General features: G+C 41.3%; 1 protein-coding gene across 2 annotated transcripts; it reads left to right on the top strand.

The window, feature by feature from the left end:
* Positions 1–2706: 2706 nt before the first annotated feature.
* Positions 2707–5456, top strand: slitrk2 (SLIT and NTRK-like family, member 2). Of its 2 annotated transcripts, XM_028416297.1 has the most exons (2): positions 2707–4466; positions 4545–5456. In XM_028416297.1, the coding sequence occupies exons 1-2, from the start codon at positions 2719–2721 to the stop codon at positions 5425–5427; spliced, it is 2631 nt and encodes an 876-aa protein (XP_028272098.1). In that variant the 5' UTR covers positions 2707–2718; the 3' UTR covers positions 5428–5456. The 2 variants fall into 2 exon arrangements, with proteins under 2 accessions (XP_028272098.1, XP_028272097.1); XM_028416296.1 differs by having other exon boundaries at positions 2707–5456.
* Positions 5457–19861: the final 14405 nt, after the last annotated feature.

The following is a 19861-nucleotide window of genomic DNA, read 5'->3' as shown; positions in this document are numbered from 1 at the left end:
TTCACTCCCTCTTCTGTGCACTGCACAGCAAACGATGCCTGACAAAGTCAGCCCAACAATTGTGCAGTTTTACGCAAAGCTTCAGCCACTGATTCAATCTGGTGTTTGTCTGTGTCAGCTTACCTTAACCCTTCTGCAACCTCCGTCGTTCTGAAGCACAAAGTTCAGGTGACAGCATCTCCTGTTAGCCACTAGCTGCTAGCCCTGACATCAGTATCTAGGTTGTTGCTGATCCCGACCATCATTGTTCCAAGTTCGCACCACTGCTGTTTCCCATCCGTAATATCAGTTCTTCGACTGTAGGACAAAGACCAACAAACTCTTTAATTAGGAGCCCACACACACAGCACTGTCGCCTCACAGCAAGAAGGTTCCCGGTTCCATTCTGACTCAGACCTTTCTGTGTGGAGTTTGCATGTTCTTCCTGTGCCTGTGTGGGTTCTCTCTGGGTACTACGGCTTCCTCCCACATTCTAAAGACATGTTAGGTTAATTGGTCACTCTAAACTGCCCATAGGTGTGGTTGTGAGTGCGAATGGTCGTCTGTCTTTGTGTTGCCCTGCGATGGACTGGTGACCTGTTCAGGGTGTACCTGAACCAGGTGACCAGGTGACCCAAAGTATATTTCTATTTTATTTATATTTATAGTTAGCTAGGATAAGCTCCAGCCCCCCGTAATCCTGCACTGCAGGACAAAGTGGACAAAGAGTTGACCAAGACACACAATCCAACTGAAAAGAAAATCAAAAATCACTTTGACTAGCAGCTAATTTTGATAAAAAAATTAAATAAATACATTTCAGTGACTTGCCCAGCACTACATGCACAAAATATGAGGAACACTCACCACTAAACTGCAGTCTTGTGGACTACACTATAACCTCTGCACTACTGGGTTAATAATAACAGAACCATTATACGAGTAGAATTGTTTAGATTACACACACATATATACAGTATATATGATTATCTGGTGTATTATGCTCCTTCTCTGCATATTCATTGGCTTGCCATTTGACTCAGAAACATGAGTACAGCTCCATTGTTTAAAAGGCATTTTTCTTCTGCACACGCCTCATTCTTCCTGATAATAACGACACGTCTACACAAGCTGATACGACAGGCTGCGTGAACGCCAGAGTGACAGATAAAGACTGACTGAAGACAATAGGCAGCAAGTGATAGTGAGGGAAAATAATGAAGGGGGATGCTGAGAAAAGAGTCCTTTCCTGCCTCCTAGTGGTGACACTGATCACAAATAAATAAATAAAATACTTTTTTTTAAATAGGGGAATAATAATAAGAGCTATGAATAAAGTGACTGTTAGAGCAATATGATTTATATTACTCTCTATTATTACATTGACATGATAATGTCACATTGCAGACTTGCTGGTAGATTTAACAAGGTGACTGCTGTGTGAGATGCTGTTATGGAGGGTTTTTTTAATCTGATTTCCTTTTTTTATTGACTTGTTTTATTGACACAATCTGACTGGTCTTTAGATGATTAGACTTATCATGTGTGAGTGGAATCGTGCAACTGTTTTTAGATTTTAAATACAACTTATGGACAAACTTAACATTTTTTCCCAACCAATTTGAGGTAAAAACATATTTCTCTTGTCTTTTAATAGTGCATGTGTGCGCATGTTGACTGTGTCGGTGACGTAACGGCCCATGGGCGCCTCTCTCTCTTTCACACACACACACACACACACACACACCATCTCTCTCTCTCTCTCTCTCTCTCTCACACACACACGCAAACGCAGTCAGGCAGCGGCAGCAGCAGACGCTCGGTGCTGCTCTCAGTGAGCGGAGCAGAGGAGGAGGTTGCTGGTGTAGGAGGAAGGACCGACGACCAGACTGTAGTTATGCCTCAGCTCCGGGAATATATACGTATTTGCGCCCTTTCTCTCTCACCACATTTTCCTCTTTTTTTTCCTTCTCCGAAGTTCACTTTCACCTAGCGCTTTACCCATTTGGAGAAGGCGATAAGGAAAGCCGGCCGTGCGTCATGGTGCGTCTTTGCGCAAGATTTCTGGATCTTTAAAAAAACAGAAAAAGAAAAGGAAAGTGTTTTTTGTTTTTTCGTTTGCCATCACTAAAACAATGAAGCGCTTTTTCTGCTTGGAAGGAAAGAGGGAGAGCGATTCGCAGCCAGAGTCTCCCTCTAAATATTTGGCTGCAGCTGCTGGTGATCTGCGTGAAGCCACAGAATAAATCGGTGCTCTCTATAAGGGGGGGGGGGGGGGGAGGAGGTTGCAGTCAGCGGCTTTTTCTCCCCACCTCTCTCTATCTCTCTCTCTCTCTCTCTGCGAACCTCTGACAATGTGCCAACTCCATCCACCACGCAGGATCCCGTTGATTTGCCGTGGTCCGGCTTTTTTCCTTTTCCAGGATTAATATTATTTTTATTGTTTTGTTTTTGGACATTTTTTTGGATTAAAAAGTGAAGGTCGATGGAGAGATTTTTCACGGCCCCATTTTAACACCCAAATAACAGCGGTGCGCCTGCTTTCTGCGCTGTGTATGCGTGTAAGTGTGTGTGTATCATATGTGTGCGTGAGCGCCTCTTATCTCCCCTGTTTTTTTCCATCCCCTCTCCCTATACTGTGAGAACTCGCTCCCTCAATTTTTTTAACCCCCACCGGAGGCTCATGCTGCAAAGTTAAATGCTGGATCTATATTTCAGCGACCATTTTTGGCTGTAAAAATGCTGAGCGGCGTCCTCTTTCTGAGCGTCCTCACGGTCACCAGCCTGTCACCGTCCGAAACGGAGAGCCGCAAAACTTCAGCAGCCTTCAAAGATATCTGCAAGACGCGCTGCGCCTGCGAGGAGCGGGAGAACATTCTCAACATTAACTGTGAGAATAAAGGATTTACCACTGTTAGTCAGTTCCAGGCGCCCCCGAATAAAATCTCACAACTTTTTCTAAATGGAAACTTCCTGTCACGGATCAGCGCCAGTGAGTTTGTCAATTATGGCAATGTCACCTCTCTGCATTTGGGGAATAACGGCTTGCAAGAGATCAAAACAGGCGCTTTTAACGGGCTCCGCTTCCTAAAGCGGCTCCACTTGAACAATAATAACCTCGAGGTGATTAAAGAAGACACCTTTGCTGGATTGGAGAGTTTGGAATATTTACAGGCAGACTATAATTATATAAGTGCCATAGAACCGGGCGCTTTCAGTAAGCTGAATAAGCTCAAAGTGTTGATCCTCAATGACAACCTGCTGTTGTCTTTGCCTCCTAACATTTTCCGCTTTGTGCTGCTCACCCACTTGGATTTACGTGGCAATCGGCTCAAAATGCTGCCTTTTGCCGGTGTTCTGGAGCACATAGGCGGGATCATGGAGATCCAGCTTGAGGAGAACCCTTGGAATTGCACCTGCGATCTGATCCCTCTCAAATCTTGGCTGGATACCATCTCTGTCTTTGTAGGGGACATAGTGTGCGAGACGCCGTTCCGGCTGCACGGCAAAGACATCACCCAGCTCATAAAGCAGGATCTGTGCCCGCGCAGGAATGCCGGAGAGCGCGTTCACCCTCCCTCTGACTCTCACTTTCAAGGGGCCCTGCCCCCGACCTATCATCCCGGTATTATTAACCCCACCCGTGCCCCAAAAGCTTCCCGCCCACCCAAAATGCGCTACAGGCCCACCCCTCGCATTTCAAAGGACAAACATGTCTTTGGGCCTATAATGGTTTACCAAACGCGCTCTCCTGTGCCCATGTTGTGTCCCAGTGTGTGTGTTTGCACGTCACAAAACCCTGACAGCGGACTAAACATCAACTGCCAAGAGCGGAAGTTGCATAATATTAGTGAGCTGAACCCCAAGCCCTCCTATCCTAGGAAGCTGCACCTGACTGGTAACTACTTACAAGTGATTTACAGGACTGATCTGACAGAGTACAGCTCACTGGAGCTGCTCCATTTAGGAAATAACAGGATTGCAGTGATTCAGGAAGGTGCGTTTGAGAATCTAACAAACCTCAGAAGACTCTATCTGAATGGGAATTACATTGAATCTCTTTCTCAGTCTCTGTTCGCTGGCCTGCAGTCACTCCAGTATCTGTATTTGGAATACAACATCATTAAGGAAATCTTACCACAAACGTTTAACTCTTTGCACAACCTCCAGCTGCTTTTTCTCAACAACAACCTGCTGAGGTCGCTCCCTGACAATGTGTTTGGAGGCACCATGTTAACCAGACTCAACCTGAGGAATAATCATTTTTCCTACCTTCCAGTTCAGGGTGTTCTCGACCAGCTTTCTGCATTCATTCAGATCGACCTGCAGGAGAACCCCTGGGACTGCACCTGTGATATTGTGGCACTGAAAAACTGGATGGAGCTGTCCAGTACAAGTGTGGTGGTTAATGAGATCACATGTGATTCACCCTCTAAGCATGCGGGTCGCCTTCTGCGCTCGCTTCGTAACGAGGCCATCTGCCCCGAGCCCAGCGAGGTGCCCCCGCCACAGCACGCCCCCCCTACAAAAGCCCCTACATTGATTAGCCCCGGCACTGAAGCCACCACCCCCTCTTCTTCATCCTCCTCCTCCTCTTCTTCTTCTTCTTCTTCCTCCTCCTCCTCCTTTACCTCAGTCAGCCCTACTGAATCCCGTCTTCACACCCCTGAATTGCACCCCGAGGTCCCACTCTCAGTCCTCATCCTAGGTCTCCTTGTTGTTTTCATCCTCTCAGTCTGCTTTGGTGCCGGCCTCTTTGTTTTTGTTTTAAAGCGCCGCAAAGGCGTTGAGCACGTCCCCACAGGCACCAACAACTTAGATCTCAACTCTTTTCAAGTGCAGTACGGCTCCTACACCCCGGAACCTACCCAAGACAAAAGCTCTGAGAGCCATGTTTATAACTACATCCCCCCACCTGTGGGCTCCATGTGCCAAAACCCCATTTACATGCAGAAGGATGGTGAACAGGTGGCGTTTTACCGCAACCTAAAGGAGCTTAGCTTCAGGCCCCTGGATGCAAAAAAGGAGGACATCCTTACCCGCAGCCCGGGGGCTTACACCATCAGCACAGTGGATTTTACGGATAAATCCCCAATGTCATGCGGCCTCACCACCCCGGAGCCTCCTGAGATGTTGTATCAAAACTTAGGGGAGAGGCCCAACAAAGAGCTCCCCACGGCCGCGGGCGTCCCCCCTTTCAGCTACAACTTTTGCACTTTGCCTAAAAGACCTTGCATCGTGCCCCCCTATGAGGCCGCAACCGCCCGGCGGCACATCCCCAACCAGGACAGGTTGAACAAAACTGTGCTGTATGGGACACCTAGGAAATATTTTGGGCCTGAGCACGTTTCAAAAAATGAGCACCCACTCCTGCTCCCCGGGAAGCTAAAAACAGAGCCGGACTACCTGGAGGTTCTGGAAAAACAGACTGCGATGAGCCAACTGTAAGATAGCAACAATGCCCCCCTCCCACCCGCACCCCCACCCCACCACATATTTTGTGCAGCATTCATAATAATCACACAGTTACTGTAATAATATCTCTATATATCTTATCTTATCTATCTGTGTTCCAACCCCAACACGTTGAACTGGAATTGAACCGAAGCCTTTGATGAATCGTCTTTTTCTTTTTCCTTTCAAGATGTATAAAAAGGAATATAAGAAGTATATTATTATGCAGTTCTATTTTTTCCTCCAAGAAGGTATAAATTATTTCTTCTTTACTAAGAGACTCTAATGACGGCAGGTATGTAATGGGCAGGACTGTGTGTGTGTGTACAAAAAATACGGCTTTTCATAAAACTGTATTTTCCCTGTGACAAAAAAAACATAGTTATTGTTTGTAGAAGAGGAAATGCTACAGATTGACATTCCTGTACATATTTAGCATACACAGATAAATGGTGAGTGTTTAAAAACCATAAAAAAAGAAAATACATTTTCAAAAAAACCCAACAAGCAGCAGCGAAATCTTATATACTTATCCAGAAAGTGCCTTTGCACTCGACTATTTTATCAACGATGCTCTCTGCAAAATGGAAATGTTCCTCTCTTTTTTTCTTCTGTTGTTTTATTTTAAAAGTGCTGTATTTTAAAAGAATCAAATCTTTATGTAAAATAGAAGACTTATTTGTCCGTTTAAAAGAGAAAAAAAATGAACTGGTTGTGAAATGATACTCGGATCTTTTTGACAGGGATGTTACTTTTTTTGCTTTCATTATTATGAAGTGTCTTTGGAGATGTTAGAGGACATTGTAATGCTATATATTGGGGGGAGGGGGGGGGAGCAATACAGTGCAGGCCTAGGAAATTGCACCATTAAATTTTCACTGAAGCACTTTGTCAAGATCCAAGCTTGAGGTTACATTTTTTGTGTTTTAGACTGTGCATGCTTATTTTTCTGGCTCTGTGTGTGTGTGTGTGTTTGCCTGCAGCTCCTCCTCCTCCTTTCTCTAATGAAATGTGATGGGCCTCTCTAATGATTGATGAGATGTTGTATTCAGGGAAGTTGAATCATAGTTGCAGCCCCCCTCCCCCCCCCCCCACTTTCACCTGACCTGACGCAGCAACACAAAAAACAAACTTTCATTGTGTCTGTGCACTACACTGTTATCTCCCAGGACTAGCAGCAATCTTACAGGAGAAGAATTGTCATTAGTAGTATCAATTAACAGGAGTGTGTAGGCTCTTGTGGGTTAAGCGGGAAAAAAATGTGTCGGTGCCAGAAAATGGAGGCACTGATGAAAACTGTTCCTCTGCAGCCTGCAGTTTAAAAAAAAATGAGAGCAGTTATTCAGATTAAAAATGCTGCTTGGCGGCATTGAGAAGAATTGTCATTAGTGTAGAGGGTGGCAGTAATGGATTGCTCTTGCGGATAAGCAGTGAAGGAAAATGTATCCTGTTGAAGTCTCATATTATCGTTCCCTCCTGTCCTCGCCTCTCGCTCTCTCTCTCTCTCTCTCCCAGCTGTGCAACACGATGAACTGTGCAACCCGCTCTAATGCTAATTCTGTTTTCTGTCCTTCAACTCAAGTTGACATTGGCTCTTTGTATTCTCTGTGAATGGCCTCCCAGCGGCCAAATTCTTCTCCTCTACTTCTCCCCCTCCCCTTCTTCCTTTTGTATGTCCCCTTATCCCTCCTCCTCCTCCTCCTCCTCTTCCCTCCTTCTCTTCTGTCTTTTGTCCTCCTGCTTTCTTTCCTACTTTCCTCTCTCTGCTGGATCTCTGCTGGCTATTGTGTTGCTGTCCAAGGTGCTGAAATGTTGCTGGCAACTGTGCTGCCTTCCAATGTGACAGCTGAGAGCTGAAGAGAGTCTCATGTGAAGTTGATGAGAAAGTTTCTCTCTTTCTTTTTTCTTTAATGTAACCAGGTCTCTTGACCTTTTGGCTTAAAAGAGGCATTTGGGCAGTCAGTCCGGTAAACTTGGTGTGTTTGCTGGTGTGTGCTTTTGACACTGATCACTGTGTGGCTCTGTAGCATAGAACACATCACCTGGGACACAGGTGTATAAGAAGTAAGTGATGCAGAGATTTTTTTTTTAACTACAGCATATGTCTTTAGACCATTACTTAGAAAAACATTAGAGGATTGTTGAAAGAAGGCTAGAACCTGATTCTTAAAGGGACAGATTCTTAAAAGACAGTTCACCCCTTTTCCAATTCACAAAGGAACTACACACAAAAACACACTGCTGGGATATCCCTGCCCCTTTACATGCAGGTATGTAAGTTTGTTGCTTTGTGTTGGGTGCAGATTTGTGTTGTGTATGACAAGTGTTTATATTAATGTTGTTGGCAACGGCTTCACTGCACTGAGCAGTGTGATTTGGAAACAAATTCTCATGCCTATGAACAAGGAAGCTATAGGGAATGTAAGCAGGACAAATAATCAAAGTAGCTATAAATAGTCACAACAGGTTACACAAAACTACGTACATGAGCTACCCAATGTGGAGCCCAGGAGCCACATATGGCCAAACAACAAACAAAACAAGACAGAAGTCTCCTCTTTTTCCTTTTTTGTTGCTTATGAAGTTACTTAAAGTTATCTGGCTTTATGCACCATGACTTGAGGCAGTGGCACCAAAACATAAATAAATAAATATGTTTTCAAAGAGTAAATATCTGTCAGCTTTATTTATTTATTTAAGTTTCTTGCCCATGTGCTCCATTGTGAATTTAGCTAGCCCCTTTCTGTGCTAACTGTAAACAGCAAAATGTGACGTCAATCAAACAGCAGCTTTTGAACTGATCCCACCTCATCCACATGCTTTGCACGATGCATTGTGGGAAAGTAATCTGCACTGTAAAATCAAGAGTTTAAACTTTTTACAGCTCATGTGATGCTTTTTTTAAAAAAAATCTCCTGTCTTAGTTCTTCCCTTTGTTTATTTACTGGTGGCTCCCTTACTGAAGTAACTTTTTGTTGTTGTTGCTGCTGTTTACTTTCATCCGTGCTTTCTGGATGCAAAGGTGCACGGAGCGGGCCTCTTTTTTTTAACAAGCTTCGCCATTTCAGCTGCTGTGTGAATGGGAGGGGAGAAGAAGAAGAAGAAGAAAAAATAAAAGGAGTGTGCGAGAGTGAGAGAGCGTGCAAGGGAGAGATGAACGGAAGGAGAGAGAGAGGGGTCGAGAGAGCTGTTCATTCCTCGCCTTTTTTTCTGAAAATGGAGTGATTTTCCTTCCTTGGGCACAATAGGTCCTCTGTGTCTTTTTAGTGGCAGTGAAGGAAAGAGGAGGGAGCGCTTGCACACAAACACACACACACACACACACACAGGGGATATAAGGGAGGATTGAAACATGTGCAGCCTTGCACACCAATGAGGAAGCTTTCTGCCCAGAACACTCTTCTCTTATCTTGCGGCCCTGGGACTCTTGTGTTCATGTGTGTGTGTGTGTGTGTGTATGTGTGAGTCAGGGAGTGACTGATTGAGTGACTGCATTCATACATTCATATACATTATGAGTGAATGTCTGTGCCGCTGCAGAGATCTTTTTTTTTTCTTTTTTGATAAGATTGAAATGTATAAATAGGTATTTTCCCCTCTCTCCCTCTCAACCTCTCTATGTCTAGGTCCCCCCCCCCCTCCATTCTCCAAGTGATATGATAGAGGACTATAAATTGGTATTCCTATAGCGAGGCTGAATGTGTGGATAAGCGATTCGGAGATGACTTTGAAGCATTGAGGCTGTTGCTTTGAGTTGATTTATAATAGGTGGGCCTATTCTGTATGTGTGTGTGTGTCAGGTTTTTGGTGGGGTTTTTTCTGGTTTACTTTGTGCACTGTGCTGTGTGACACAGGCTTTTCACACATATGACTTTAATCATTTTGCAGCACACTGCCGCAATCCATTTTTTACTTTTTATTCCCCCTCACTGCTGTGCATGTGTGTGTGTGTGTGTGTGGCCTCAGTCCATCAAGTCAACACAGGCGTTCGCAGCTACGTTTACATCATCCTGAGCTGTCGTTTCATATTCAGTGATTTGTGTTTTAATTCGAGTCTCTGTCTGGGAGCAACTGTTTCTTTTTTAGCTTGAATTTGGACATACACGCAGAGATGACATATTTAGCAAAGGTGGACAGTGGGCAGGTGATTAATTTGAGCCTTTGTGCGTGTAAGAAAGGGAGATATGTAGAGCTTTTAGTGCTTAATAGGACCTCACGTGTCTGACAGATGGCAGATAAGTGCATTGCTTTTTCAGATTTTTTTTTTTTTATAGATTAGTTTGTCTTGTAACATTTTTATGCTTGTGCGAGTGGCTGCATTGCAGATTCTGGGCCAAAAAAAGCCCACATATATACAGCTATAGAGAGCCACTCTAAAATCGCACAAAATGTATGCAAATAGACAAAACCAAAGGAAATGAACACAGGAAAAACAATTGACAACACATTTACTGCAAATACTGGCAGCACAAGAGAAATGTTTCCATGAACTTTAAAGGGTGACGGACCTGCTGGGACATGCTTGTTATAGACCGTGGCATGGATGATGTATTTTTGTAGGGCAATGCAGAATTTAGCAACTCATGGGTAGCCTTGACAAAAAGCCAGTGGGATTTTCTTTTTCCATTCGTTTCTGGATTGCTGCAGAAAATACTTTATACATACTTGCATGTTTTGACAAGTGAATATTAACAAATGATCACTCTCATGATATTTAAAGCTGAAATGTGAGCACTAAAAGTGAAAAGCTAGTGTTACTCTAAACTATAGAATTGTCACATATGGCTATAAAAGCACCACCGCAATGTTCGACAGTACAAAATCCTTTAAGACATTTGTAATCCCATTTAGCCACTTGTTAGCATCCTGCTAGATCCATCAGCCAAAATAGGATTGCATGAGCACATAAAAGGAAGATTACATGAGTATATGAGTAACTATTTACAATACACATGAATATGACCAACAATATAAATTAATGATTTTTTCCCCATTCCACATGTAGAAATGTATGCAGTGAGGTACTTGCTACAGTTCATAAACATTATTTTGGGCATCTGAACCAAAAAAACCCATTGACTTCCAGATGAGGTAACCAGAATTGCTAACATGCCAACATGCCATTAACAGCTTAAGATATTTAAGTGTACTGATAATCAATGTTGATGGAAATTATTTTAATTTCAAAATCCTGAATGCATTACTTATTAGCTTTTTGCTAATCATTAGCATGTCCCAGCAAGTCCAGAGATGTTTTAAAGGTAGTGTAGGAGATTTCATTCTGATGCACTTTTTGTTAAATTAGTGTAACTTCTCTTTACAATCTGATAGCAACCAATTAGCAGTTTCGCATTAAAGTGAAGAATATTAATCATCTGTGGAAGCTATAAAACGCTAAAAACATCAGCCAATCCTCCAGGACGACCCTGCGAGTATTGGTTGTCACTCTCTTCCTGCTCTGCGCGCACCAGAGAGGTACATGCATGATGGCCGCAGCTCGTCTTTAGGTAATGCACGTCCATGTGATTAGAGGCGTGGCTTCAGGGTGAGCTCCAAGAGAAAGGGGCATGTGTTTACTTTCGAAATCTGGCTGACTCTCACTGAGTTTTCAAAATCTCCTACCCCACCTTTTAGGTCCCTGCATGCAATTCTGTTGTTTGTGTTTGTGATTAATGACAAAAATGATTTCGCAATTTCTTTGAGAATTCTACACCATCATCATAACTGTTTTAGGTAGCCTACAGTTTGCTGTTCATATGTATATTGTGGAAACAGACACAAAGTCAAGAAGTGGATTTTTTTCTTGTGTTGCCTTTTTGCATGAATGTTTTCAGGCTGTAGTGCAGCAAGCTTTCTCAGCCACCTTAAAGAAATATGAAAGATCTCTGCAGTACATCTTTACACTGTCGAAAGTAAAGCTGTGTGCACCAAGGACACCTGATAGTTATGCTATTATACTACTAAAAACTCACTCCATAGTCCACATTTCATATACCTGCAGTGGCTTTTTAAACATGTCTGTCTGTGTGGTGGAGTGTACATGTCAGCTTCTGTTCACACATTCGTGGACACAGAATGTGTGCATTTAATTTACTCACATTTACTTAATAGGAGCTTAAACATCGTGGGCAGAGGCCAAAAGATTTACAATCAGTGTTAGTTGGTTGGTGCGTTTAGGGACGAATGCTCCCTAACCACGCAGGTAATTATGGGACTTGGTGTCCTGTAGGGCAGTTGCCTGCTTCACCTGGTTAATAATCCAGCATTGCCTGTATTCTCAGGGATTCAAACTCCAACCCTAAGTATTTACATCTTCTTAAAAAGATTTTTAACTAGTCTCTAAAACACTAGCTAATCTGTTTATTTTTCTGTCATTTGAGAGTGGCTAGTTTGTCTATCTGCAGAGTACAGATCTACATTTGTCTCTGGATGTCTTTTTAGAGGTCATGGAAGCTAAATTAGGTGAAGTGGACTCTTGTGGAAGAGGAAAATGTACTGTATATTCGGCTTATATTGTAGCCATTTGGTACATGACTTTAGTCGAATCGCTGTCATCGTCTAATTTGCTGCTAAAAAATGGCTCTCAAGTTATTTGAATCAAATTTGTCAAAAATACAACTACAAGCACAAGCCTCAAGTGGTGTTTTTACGATAGCAATATTATAGCAACAATGGGTTCTTACTTTTTAATGTGCAGGTAAATTTAACATTACCAGTCAGGTTCGGCCCTGTGAACATAGAACAGTTCCGTGTGTGTAGCATCTTTTTTATATTCCTGTAGCTGTGGAAGGTTATTATGCAGTTTCTATGTTGAGCATAATTGAGGTAGCAGGTGCAAGCAAAATGCACCAAAGGTGGGAGTTGGGGAGTCTGCAACAAAAATAGTTCCTTGCTTCTTAAATTGCTGCTCTGATGATAAGGTGCTTCACATTTTTCCATGTCAGCGACCATGTTTACGTGTAACCCGATGATCTGTGAACGGTCACGATAGATTTCAGATGACACGGCCTTCTATTAGTGCTTGAGTAAGACTGGATTAACCTGATCAGCCTTTAAACAGGTTCCTGTTCAGTGGAGGGACCTATTAAGGTGACCCTTTTAAAAAGTGCTTGCAGTCAGGTGTGTGAGTGTGAATGAAATAAACACACATCACACTTGTGATACCATCAGCCATTTTTTACAGAGCTATGAGACGGGAGTTCTCTCAGAGAGCAATGTAGCATAATCTGTTGGAGATTTACAGTATGAGGGAGAAGTGACGGCTGCTTGGCATGAGTACCTTCAAGGCTCATGGATATTTGCAATGCAAGTGTGCATCTGTAATTTAGAGAAGTAAATGCAGTGTGTCGAGAGTGGAGCTAACCAAGCAGAGAGAGAGAGAGAGAGAGAGAGAGACATGTTTGCTCAGGATGCAAAGCAAACTGTGCTTACAAGTACTCATTACTGTATGCACATGCAGTTACTGAGCCAGGGTTTACAAATGTTACACTGATAATTAAAATTTGACTAATCTGGTTTTAAAATAGTAATTCTACATTTTGCCTTAGCTCCAAAGAGCCTTTTAGCTACTCTATAGTTTTGGGATTACTATAAAATGGATCAATTAAAGGTTAAAGGTCAAGTTAGCAACTAGCTGGTGAAGATAGTGGAGCTGTTATCCAACAGTCAGTATACTGTCTGACTGCACTGAAGGGTACACACTCAAATGTTAAGTATTTGGTAGCAATCAACTTTTCAGTGTTACACCCTGATAATGCCACCTAGTGGCCAAAAATCAACTGTTGCAGCTTTAATGACAATCCTGCCAAAATTCTATCTTTAGCATTAAAAAAGTAACACTGAACATGGTTAATGAACTTGTTTGTTTGTATTTTTATTGGGGATTCATGTGACGATAATGTCAACACATCCTTCTGTTAGCATAAAAAGATTTCGCTCCAGTAAATTATAAAAAGAGGAAAGTCCAGAGGATTTATTGTAAATCTAATTTTAATATATTAAAATGTGCGTTGTTTTCATGTTTCCTTGCTGTCTTCTTTATCGTTAACTTTTGTTACACTGGTATCTTTTTTGTTGACCCTGTGCTGTGTAGTCAAACAAAGGAAAGTGTTTTAGACAGGAAATGGCCCCAATGGGATTCTAGTGACAAGAAACACTTCTTATCAGTATTTTTGTGTTTTTAGCAAATTAGCATCTTTAATCTCATGTTGCTGTGTGTAAACAATGACAACCAAGTCCATACTGTGCAGCTATAGCACGATCTTTTTAAAGTACTATTAAGGTGTAGACCGTTTATAGAAAACAAAGGCGGTGGAACTGAATAGTTTCCAGTTCTACCACGGAGTATAGTCCCTGTGGTGGCAATGTACCTTATGGTTGGTAATCACAGTAACACTCAAACGCAGGATGTCAGTGGGGGTATTACAAGTGCAGTATTTGACAAGTGGATCAATCAGCAGCTCTTTGTGCGAGGTATCTTGAGATAGTGATATTGTGTATATGACACTGACTGCAGCAGCTGATTTCCAGACTGATAAGGATGGTTTACTTTGTGTGTGTGTGTGTAAAAGGGGTTGGATGTCAGAGGTGTTTGAAGTTGTCAGGCGGATTCTGTTCCTCCGCGGTGTCAGGTCGCCTCAGGCGTCTTAGCTGATTGTAGGATCCAACAGGAAAAGTCTACTTTGAATGTGTCAAGATTCTGTGAACCAGATCATCTATTATTAGTTATTTTAGGATATGTTCATGCTTTTTTCCCCCCATAATCGATAGGTTCGGGCTGGAGACAGGAGGTTCTTTTGGTTTCAAGTCATTCTGGCTCTTACATGCTGCTTTACTCTGATCAAGGTTCTTGTACTTTCCCCCTATCGCTCTACAGTATTGGATATCAGAGATGTTGAACCTGGGTTGTATCCCTTTCAAGGATGGAGCCAGTCCAGTGAAATGATACCACTTTGCATCCAAAATGCTTCAGTATTGGGTGTAAGCGGTTGTCTAGCAAGTTGTATTTGACGTCTGCAGTGTTAGGTTTAATTTGCCTCGTCTCATATTCATTCGGGACATAGGGTGTGTCAGAGTCGTGTTTCAGTACCACATTTTTAGCATCTGCATATCCAAACCCTAAAAAAAAGGTATTTTTGTGATTATTCAAATAATCGGAAAAATGTCATAATTTTCGCATAAGTATGACTGCAACTAATGCCTATTTCAATAGTGGATGACTACTTCTACCTGATAATTTGCATTTGCTTCATCCGTAGCCACCTTCAGGTGTTTGTGTGGAGGTCGAAAGAACTCGACCAGCTTCCTGTGACAGGAAGAGGAGAATCAATAACAGAGAGAGAGAGAGAGAGAGAGAGAGAGAGAGAGATGGTGGGAGAGAGACTGGTTAAGATGTCGAAAGATTGGGAAAACCTACGCACAGCAGGGATGGAGGCCAGGACTGAGGAAAATGGAGAGAAGACGATCAATAGAGTTGGTTCAATAGGCCAAATACACTTGGTTTTGCCAAGAAGGAATTCTATTCTAAAGTGTGTGTGTGTGTGTGTGGTTAGACTTCAGTATAGGTGTGTGAAACGTGAGAATGAGTGTGTAACCTTAAGAAACCATGAAAAAAGGGGCCGCCCTCAGGCCTCTGGTAAATTATTATTTAATTTCCTCTAATGGAACACAGCTTTAAAGCATATCTGACTTTATCTGGATTAAAATGAACAAATCGGAATATGCCAGCTATGTAAGGTGAAAAAAACAAAGGTTAAAACAACACTTTGTATGCATGAAGGTTAAAATTTAAGCCCCCCCCCCTTATCATTTGTGCTTCAGTGGTGCATACTGTATTCCCACATGTAATTAATCAAATTAACACGAACTGTTGGCATAATGGGGAAACTACTGTAGGTCTAAAGAGGGGACTCTCTAAGGGTCTATGGCCCCTAGAGTATTTGTCCAGTTTCTGGGGTTAGTCTGTACACACACACACACAGATGTGTTCACAACAAAAAGCAAAGACCTAAAGGAAAACTCTGGTAAGGACAACATGGCAATAATTTTAATAAGTAGAACACAAAAAAATTTCAATTATGGGGTATTGATTGGTCATAATCAATCTATATTTATCATCTTTTTCTCCATTGTCAATGGTATGGTGCAAAAAAAAACAACTGATGTGTACACATTTACATTTCTGATACATTTATAGAAGAATTCTTAAAGAGATTTTAAATTCAATGTCATGGTCCAGTCGGTTTCATGGTATAATAACTTAAATAATTTGTAATATAAAACATTGAGTCTGTCAATCCAGACATGCACATTCTTATATTATGACCCTCAGACCACCCTGTAGTTTAGTAGCAACATCAAGCATATGCATCAAGGCAAAGATTCACTCCTGTGTTGAGTATGAAAAAAAAAAAAAAAATTCTTTAACATTTAAGAAAGATGATGACTACACACTTATGTGTTCATACACAACAGAAATAATTTCAGAAACCCCCCCCCCCCTTGTTGTACTGCCACATATAACACAAGATTAGTCAACAGATGCCAGTCAGAATGGCTCTCATATAGTAGGTGTGATTGTGAGCCTGCTTATTTGTGGAGGTATTAACTGCAATATCTGGGTTGGTATATCTGCTATATACATCATTATAATCTATAGCCTAGATGTATGTATACAAGTAAAAAGTGATGTAAATGGAAGCAATGGACAACAATAGTGACCTAAAAATGTCAAATATATTGTTTTCTTAGTTTAGCCTAGCTTAGCTACAGCCTGATATAAAGTTGGTGCTTCAACTGCAGCATTTCAAGGAGATATTCATTGTAAAAGTGTGAATTTTCAACCAACATTTTTGCTGTGTGCCAGTTTACAAAGAGCCAGAGGCATACAATTTAATATTTACACATCTGAGCAAATCTCCCAGGTGTTCCCTTTATTATGACACCAAAATTGTATTCACATACACCTTGTGATTGCTGAGATACAGTATACTCTCTTCATTTTGGTCACATCATTTTCAAGCTGAGGCCTTTAAAAAATAGGTTTGGAGTGGAAAGGGTTAATAAGTCTTGTAAATCTCATTATAAATTACCATTTTGTGCTAAAGTTATTGATTTTTTTTTAAAGTAGGCAGGTAATAAGTAGGACAATGCCCTGAAGGGGTTAAATTCCCTATAATTACTGGCTTATGAAACATTATCCCATACACTTATTATACATTTAATTACCCCTGTTAAATATAGCTCTACTACTACTAATCACCTCAGCTGCAACATTGATTTGCTTTATACTTCAGAGCTGATAAAAAAAAAGTTAAAACCTAGATATATATAACTATATATATTCATTGTATATATTTTACTGGGCTTAGTACAGTTTTTAATGCCAGATTTAGGGAATTTATTGTGTCTACTTATTTAATTGCTACTTGCTACTGTTACCTTCCACAATGAGTCACTCTACACTAAAAAAAACTCATTTTGTACTATGAAAGACTAAGATTTAATCTAAATTAAGGGCTGTGTGCTCAAATACATTAAAAAAACAATGAGTGTCTTGTTTTAGTCGGGATATGTCTCGCCTTAATTGAGCTGACTTGAATCCACTGAGGTACGGTGCACCTGCAGCTCATGACATTTATTTTAATTTTAAAAATACTTTACTTTTAATAAGATACAAGTAATTTGAGCAGGATTTTTTTTTTAAATGACCTCGAGCGGCAAACCAAAGGAGGACAAAGGGGCAGCATATGTGGTCTATGAGCTCTAAATTATGGCCAATATACAACATCCAGATGGGTCTACAGAAGCCAAGGCTAAAAGGATTACAAAAAAGCTTTTATTTAGAAAGAGGGGTTTCCATCCTCACATCCTCCATCACGCTGGGGCCACTGCCAGGGACAGGCACAGACTGCAGCGTGTTGTGCGCTCTGCTGAGAAGGTGATCGGCTGCAGCCTGCCATCTATCGAGGACCTGTACGTCTCCAGGACTCTGAGGCGTGCAGGTCGGATCACAGCTGACCCTTCTCACCCTGGACACGGACTCTTTGAGCCACTCCCCTCAGGCAGGAGGTTACGGTCCATTCAGACCAGAACCTCACGCCACAAGAACAGCTTCTTCCCCTCTGCTGTTGGACTGTTAAACTGTAATTAATGCACTGCTCTGCACTGTCTTCAGAAGGTCACTTTAGTATAGTCACTGCACAATGACGACTATTTGCACTGTTTACTCCATCTTGCACTACTTGCACACAAGTACCACCTCACCGATCCATGTGGTACCTGTTACATTATTACATTATTACACTGTTCCATTCGATCATATAAGGGTCTATGTTTACCATTTCATCCGCCAAGTATTTTATGTTCTGTTCATTGTATGTCTGTTATGCCATGTCTGTCATGTAAATTTAGCCTTACTTTAGTTTATTTACTTAATTTTATCTTAGTTTTTATCTTATTGCATGTTAATTATTATATGTTCTTTGCATGCACCAATCACTAAGGCAAATTCCTAGTAATGTGAACCCCCTTCACTTACATGGCAATAAACATGATTCTGATTCTGATTCAAGGGGAAAAGCGAAGAAAGACAGGAGCAGTACAGACAGGAAAAAAATGAATATAAAAACCAGCAGTGACAGAAGACATAAAGGAATATAGAGGCAGTGACGGTATAAAGTGTCAGGAAGACAACACAGTCCAATAGAATTAACACCACACTGAATTAAAGGAACAAAAAAAAACAGTTAAACAAAATTAATGAGGCAGTAAAGGAAGATGTGACGAAAGAAAGAGGGAAACAGCTGAACGGGGGCAGAATTAATGAACACTGGCATTAAAAGTCCCTCCAATTTAACTATAGCTCAATCCTTAAGGCTAAAGGCTAAACTAAAAAAAAGGATTGCAGTGACTGACATTTGTTTTTTTGCACAATACACCACATGTTAATTAGCATTAGATGAAATGATGAAAGAGCAGTGTGGTTAGAGGAAACAAAGTGAAACATGCACTACCATTCAAAAGTTTGGGGTCACTTGGAAATGTCTTTATTTAAAAAAATAAATAAATTCAATGAAGATAATATTAAAGTATTCAGACATACAGTCTAGACATTGTTAATGTGGTAAATGACTATTCTAGTTAGAAAAGGCAGATTTTTAATGGAATATATACAAAGGTATACAGAGGCACTTTTCCAGCAGCCATCATTTTTATGTTCTAACGGTACATTGTGTTAGCTAATCATGTTAAAAGGGCTAATTGATGATTAGAACTTATGTTAGCACAGCTGAACTATTATGCTGATCAGAGAAGCTCTAAAACTGGCCTGGTGACCCCAAACTTTTGAATGGTAGTGTAGTTCTGCAAGTTTCCCACAACAACAAAAAAAGAGTCCACTACAACACAATAAAAGCTAATTACATGCAAGCACAGAATGTCTACTTACACCTACAGCTAGATAGTATAGATCGACACTTCATCATAAGAACAGAGCGGTCCGGGTGCGTATTGACAAGCTCGGTTTGATTGTCATCTGTTTGGCTCAGCACAAAGTGGAGACATTTTTTTTCTAGAATGCAGAGAGTTGCTATACATCCTCCGACTGATTGGTTGAATCATTCTATAGTTGAGTTTTTTGAAGACTTGCATTGATCTAAAAAAAAAATAAAAAATCCATCCCATCCATTCATTCCATCCTTTGATTCGCTGTGCATCCCCTCCAGGGTCCTTGCCTCGCACAGAAGGAAAATAAATAATGGCGTAGCAAGATAGCAAGCTGCACACTTGATTATTAAACAAGTAGATTATAATTAAGTACATTGTATAACTTGAGGCTACATGTGGAGGATCAGGCAGAGCAGCAAGCTGTTATAAGCACAGTAGTATTAGCCTATCGTTTACAGAACCTCTGGGATGGGAGCTGAGCATTGAAGCCAAAGTGTTCATTTATCTTTTAGCATGCACTATATGATGCATTGAAAATAATCAGTATTTAAATAGTTAAAATTCAACTGTAAAGAAGAACTATTTTGTGTCATTCATGTCTGTGTGTGTGTGTGTGTAGGACGTCAATGGGAAGTGTGCCAATTTAACCAGAGGAGGTTTTGGATGTATATATAATCACAGCCATGTTGACATGAGAACAGCCCTAATGTACTGTACATGCTGCAGGCAGGCCTGAGCAGCAGAAGCGTGATGGAAAAACATGGCGGGTAATTTGATATATATGTTATGTATGTGTGTGTCAGGTTTGACTCAATTAACACTAACTGGATGGCACGGTTACTGTGATAGACACACTGACAGGTTGTAAACCGTGTTTACTTTGCTATAGGTATGGACATTTTAACATGGAGGTCTATGGGGGATTTGACTCCATTTTTAAAGCCAGCACACACAAAGGCTGCATGGGCAACTACAGCTTTTG

Source organism: Parambassis ranga, chromosome 10, assembly GCF_900634625.1.
Source record: "Parambassis ranga chromosome 10, fParRan2.1, whole genome shotgun sequence".
Classification (NCBI taxonomy): Eukaryota; Metazoa; Chordata; class Actinopteri; family Ambassidae; genus Parambassis; species Parambassis ranga.
The sequence above is the reverse complement of the archived record's forward strand: the minus strand, read 5'-3'. Positions and strand labels throughout refer to the sequence as shown.

Bases quoted from the DNA above. Each gene is read 5' to 3' on its own strand.
- slitrk2 (XM_028416296.1), top strand. From the start codon at position 2,719: ATGCTGAGCGGCGTCCTCTTTCTGAGCGTCCTCACGGTCACCAGCCTG.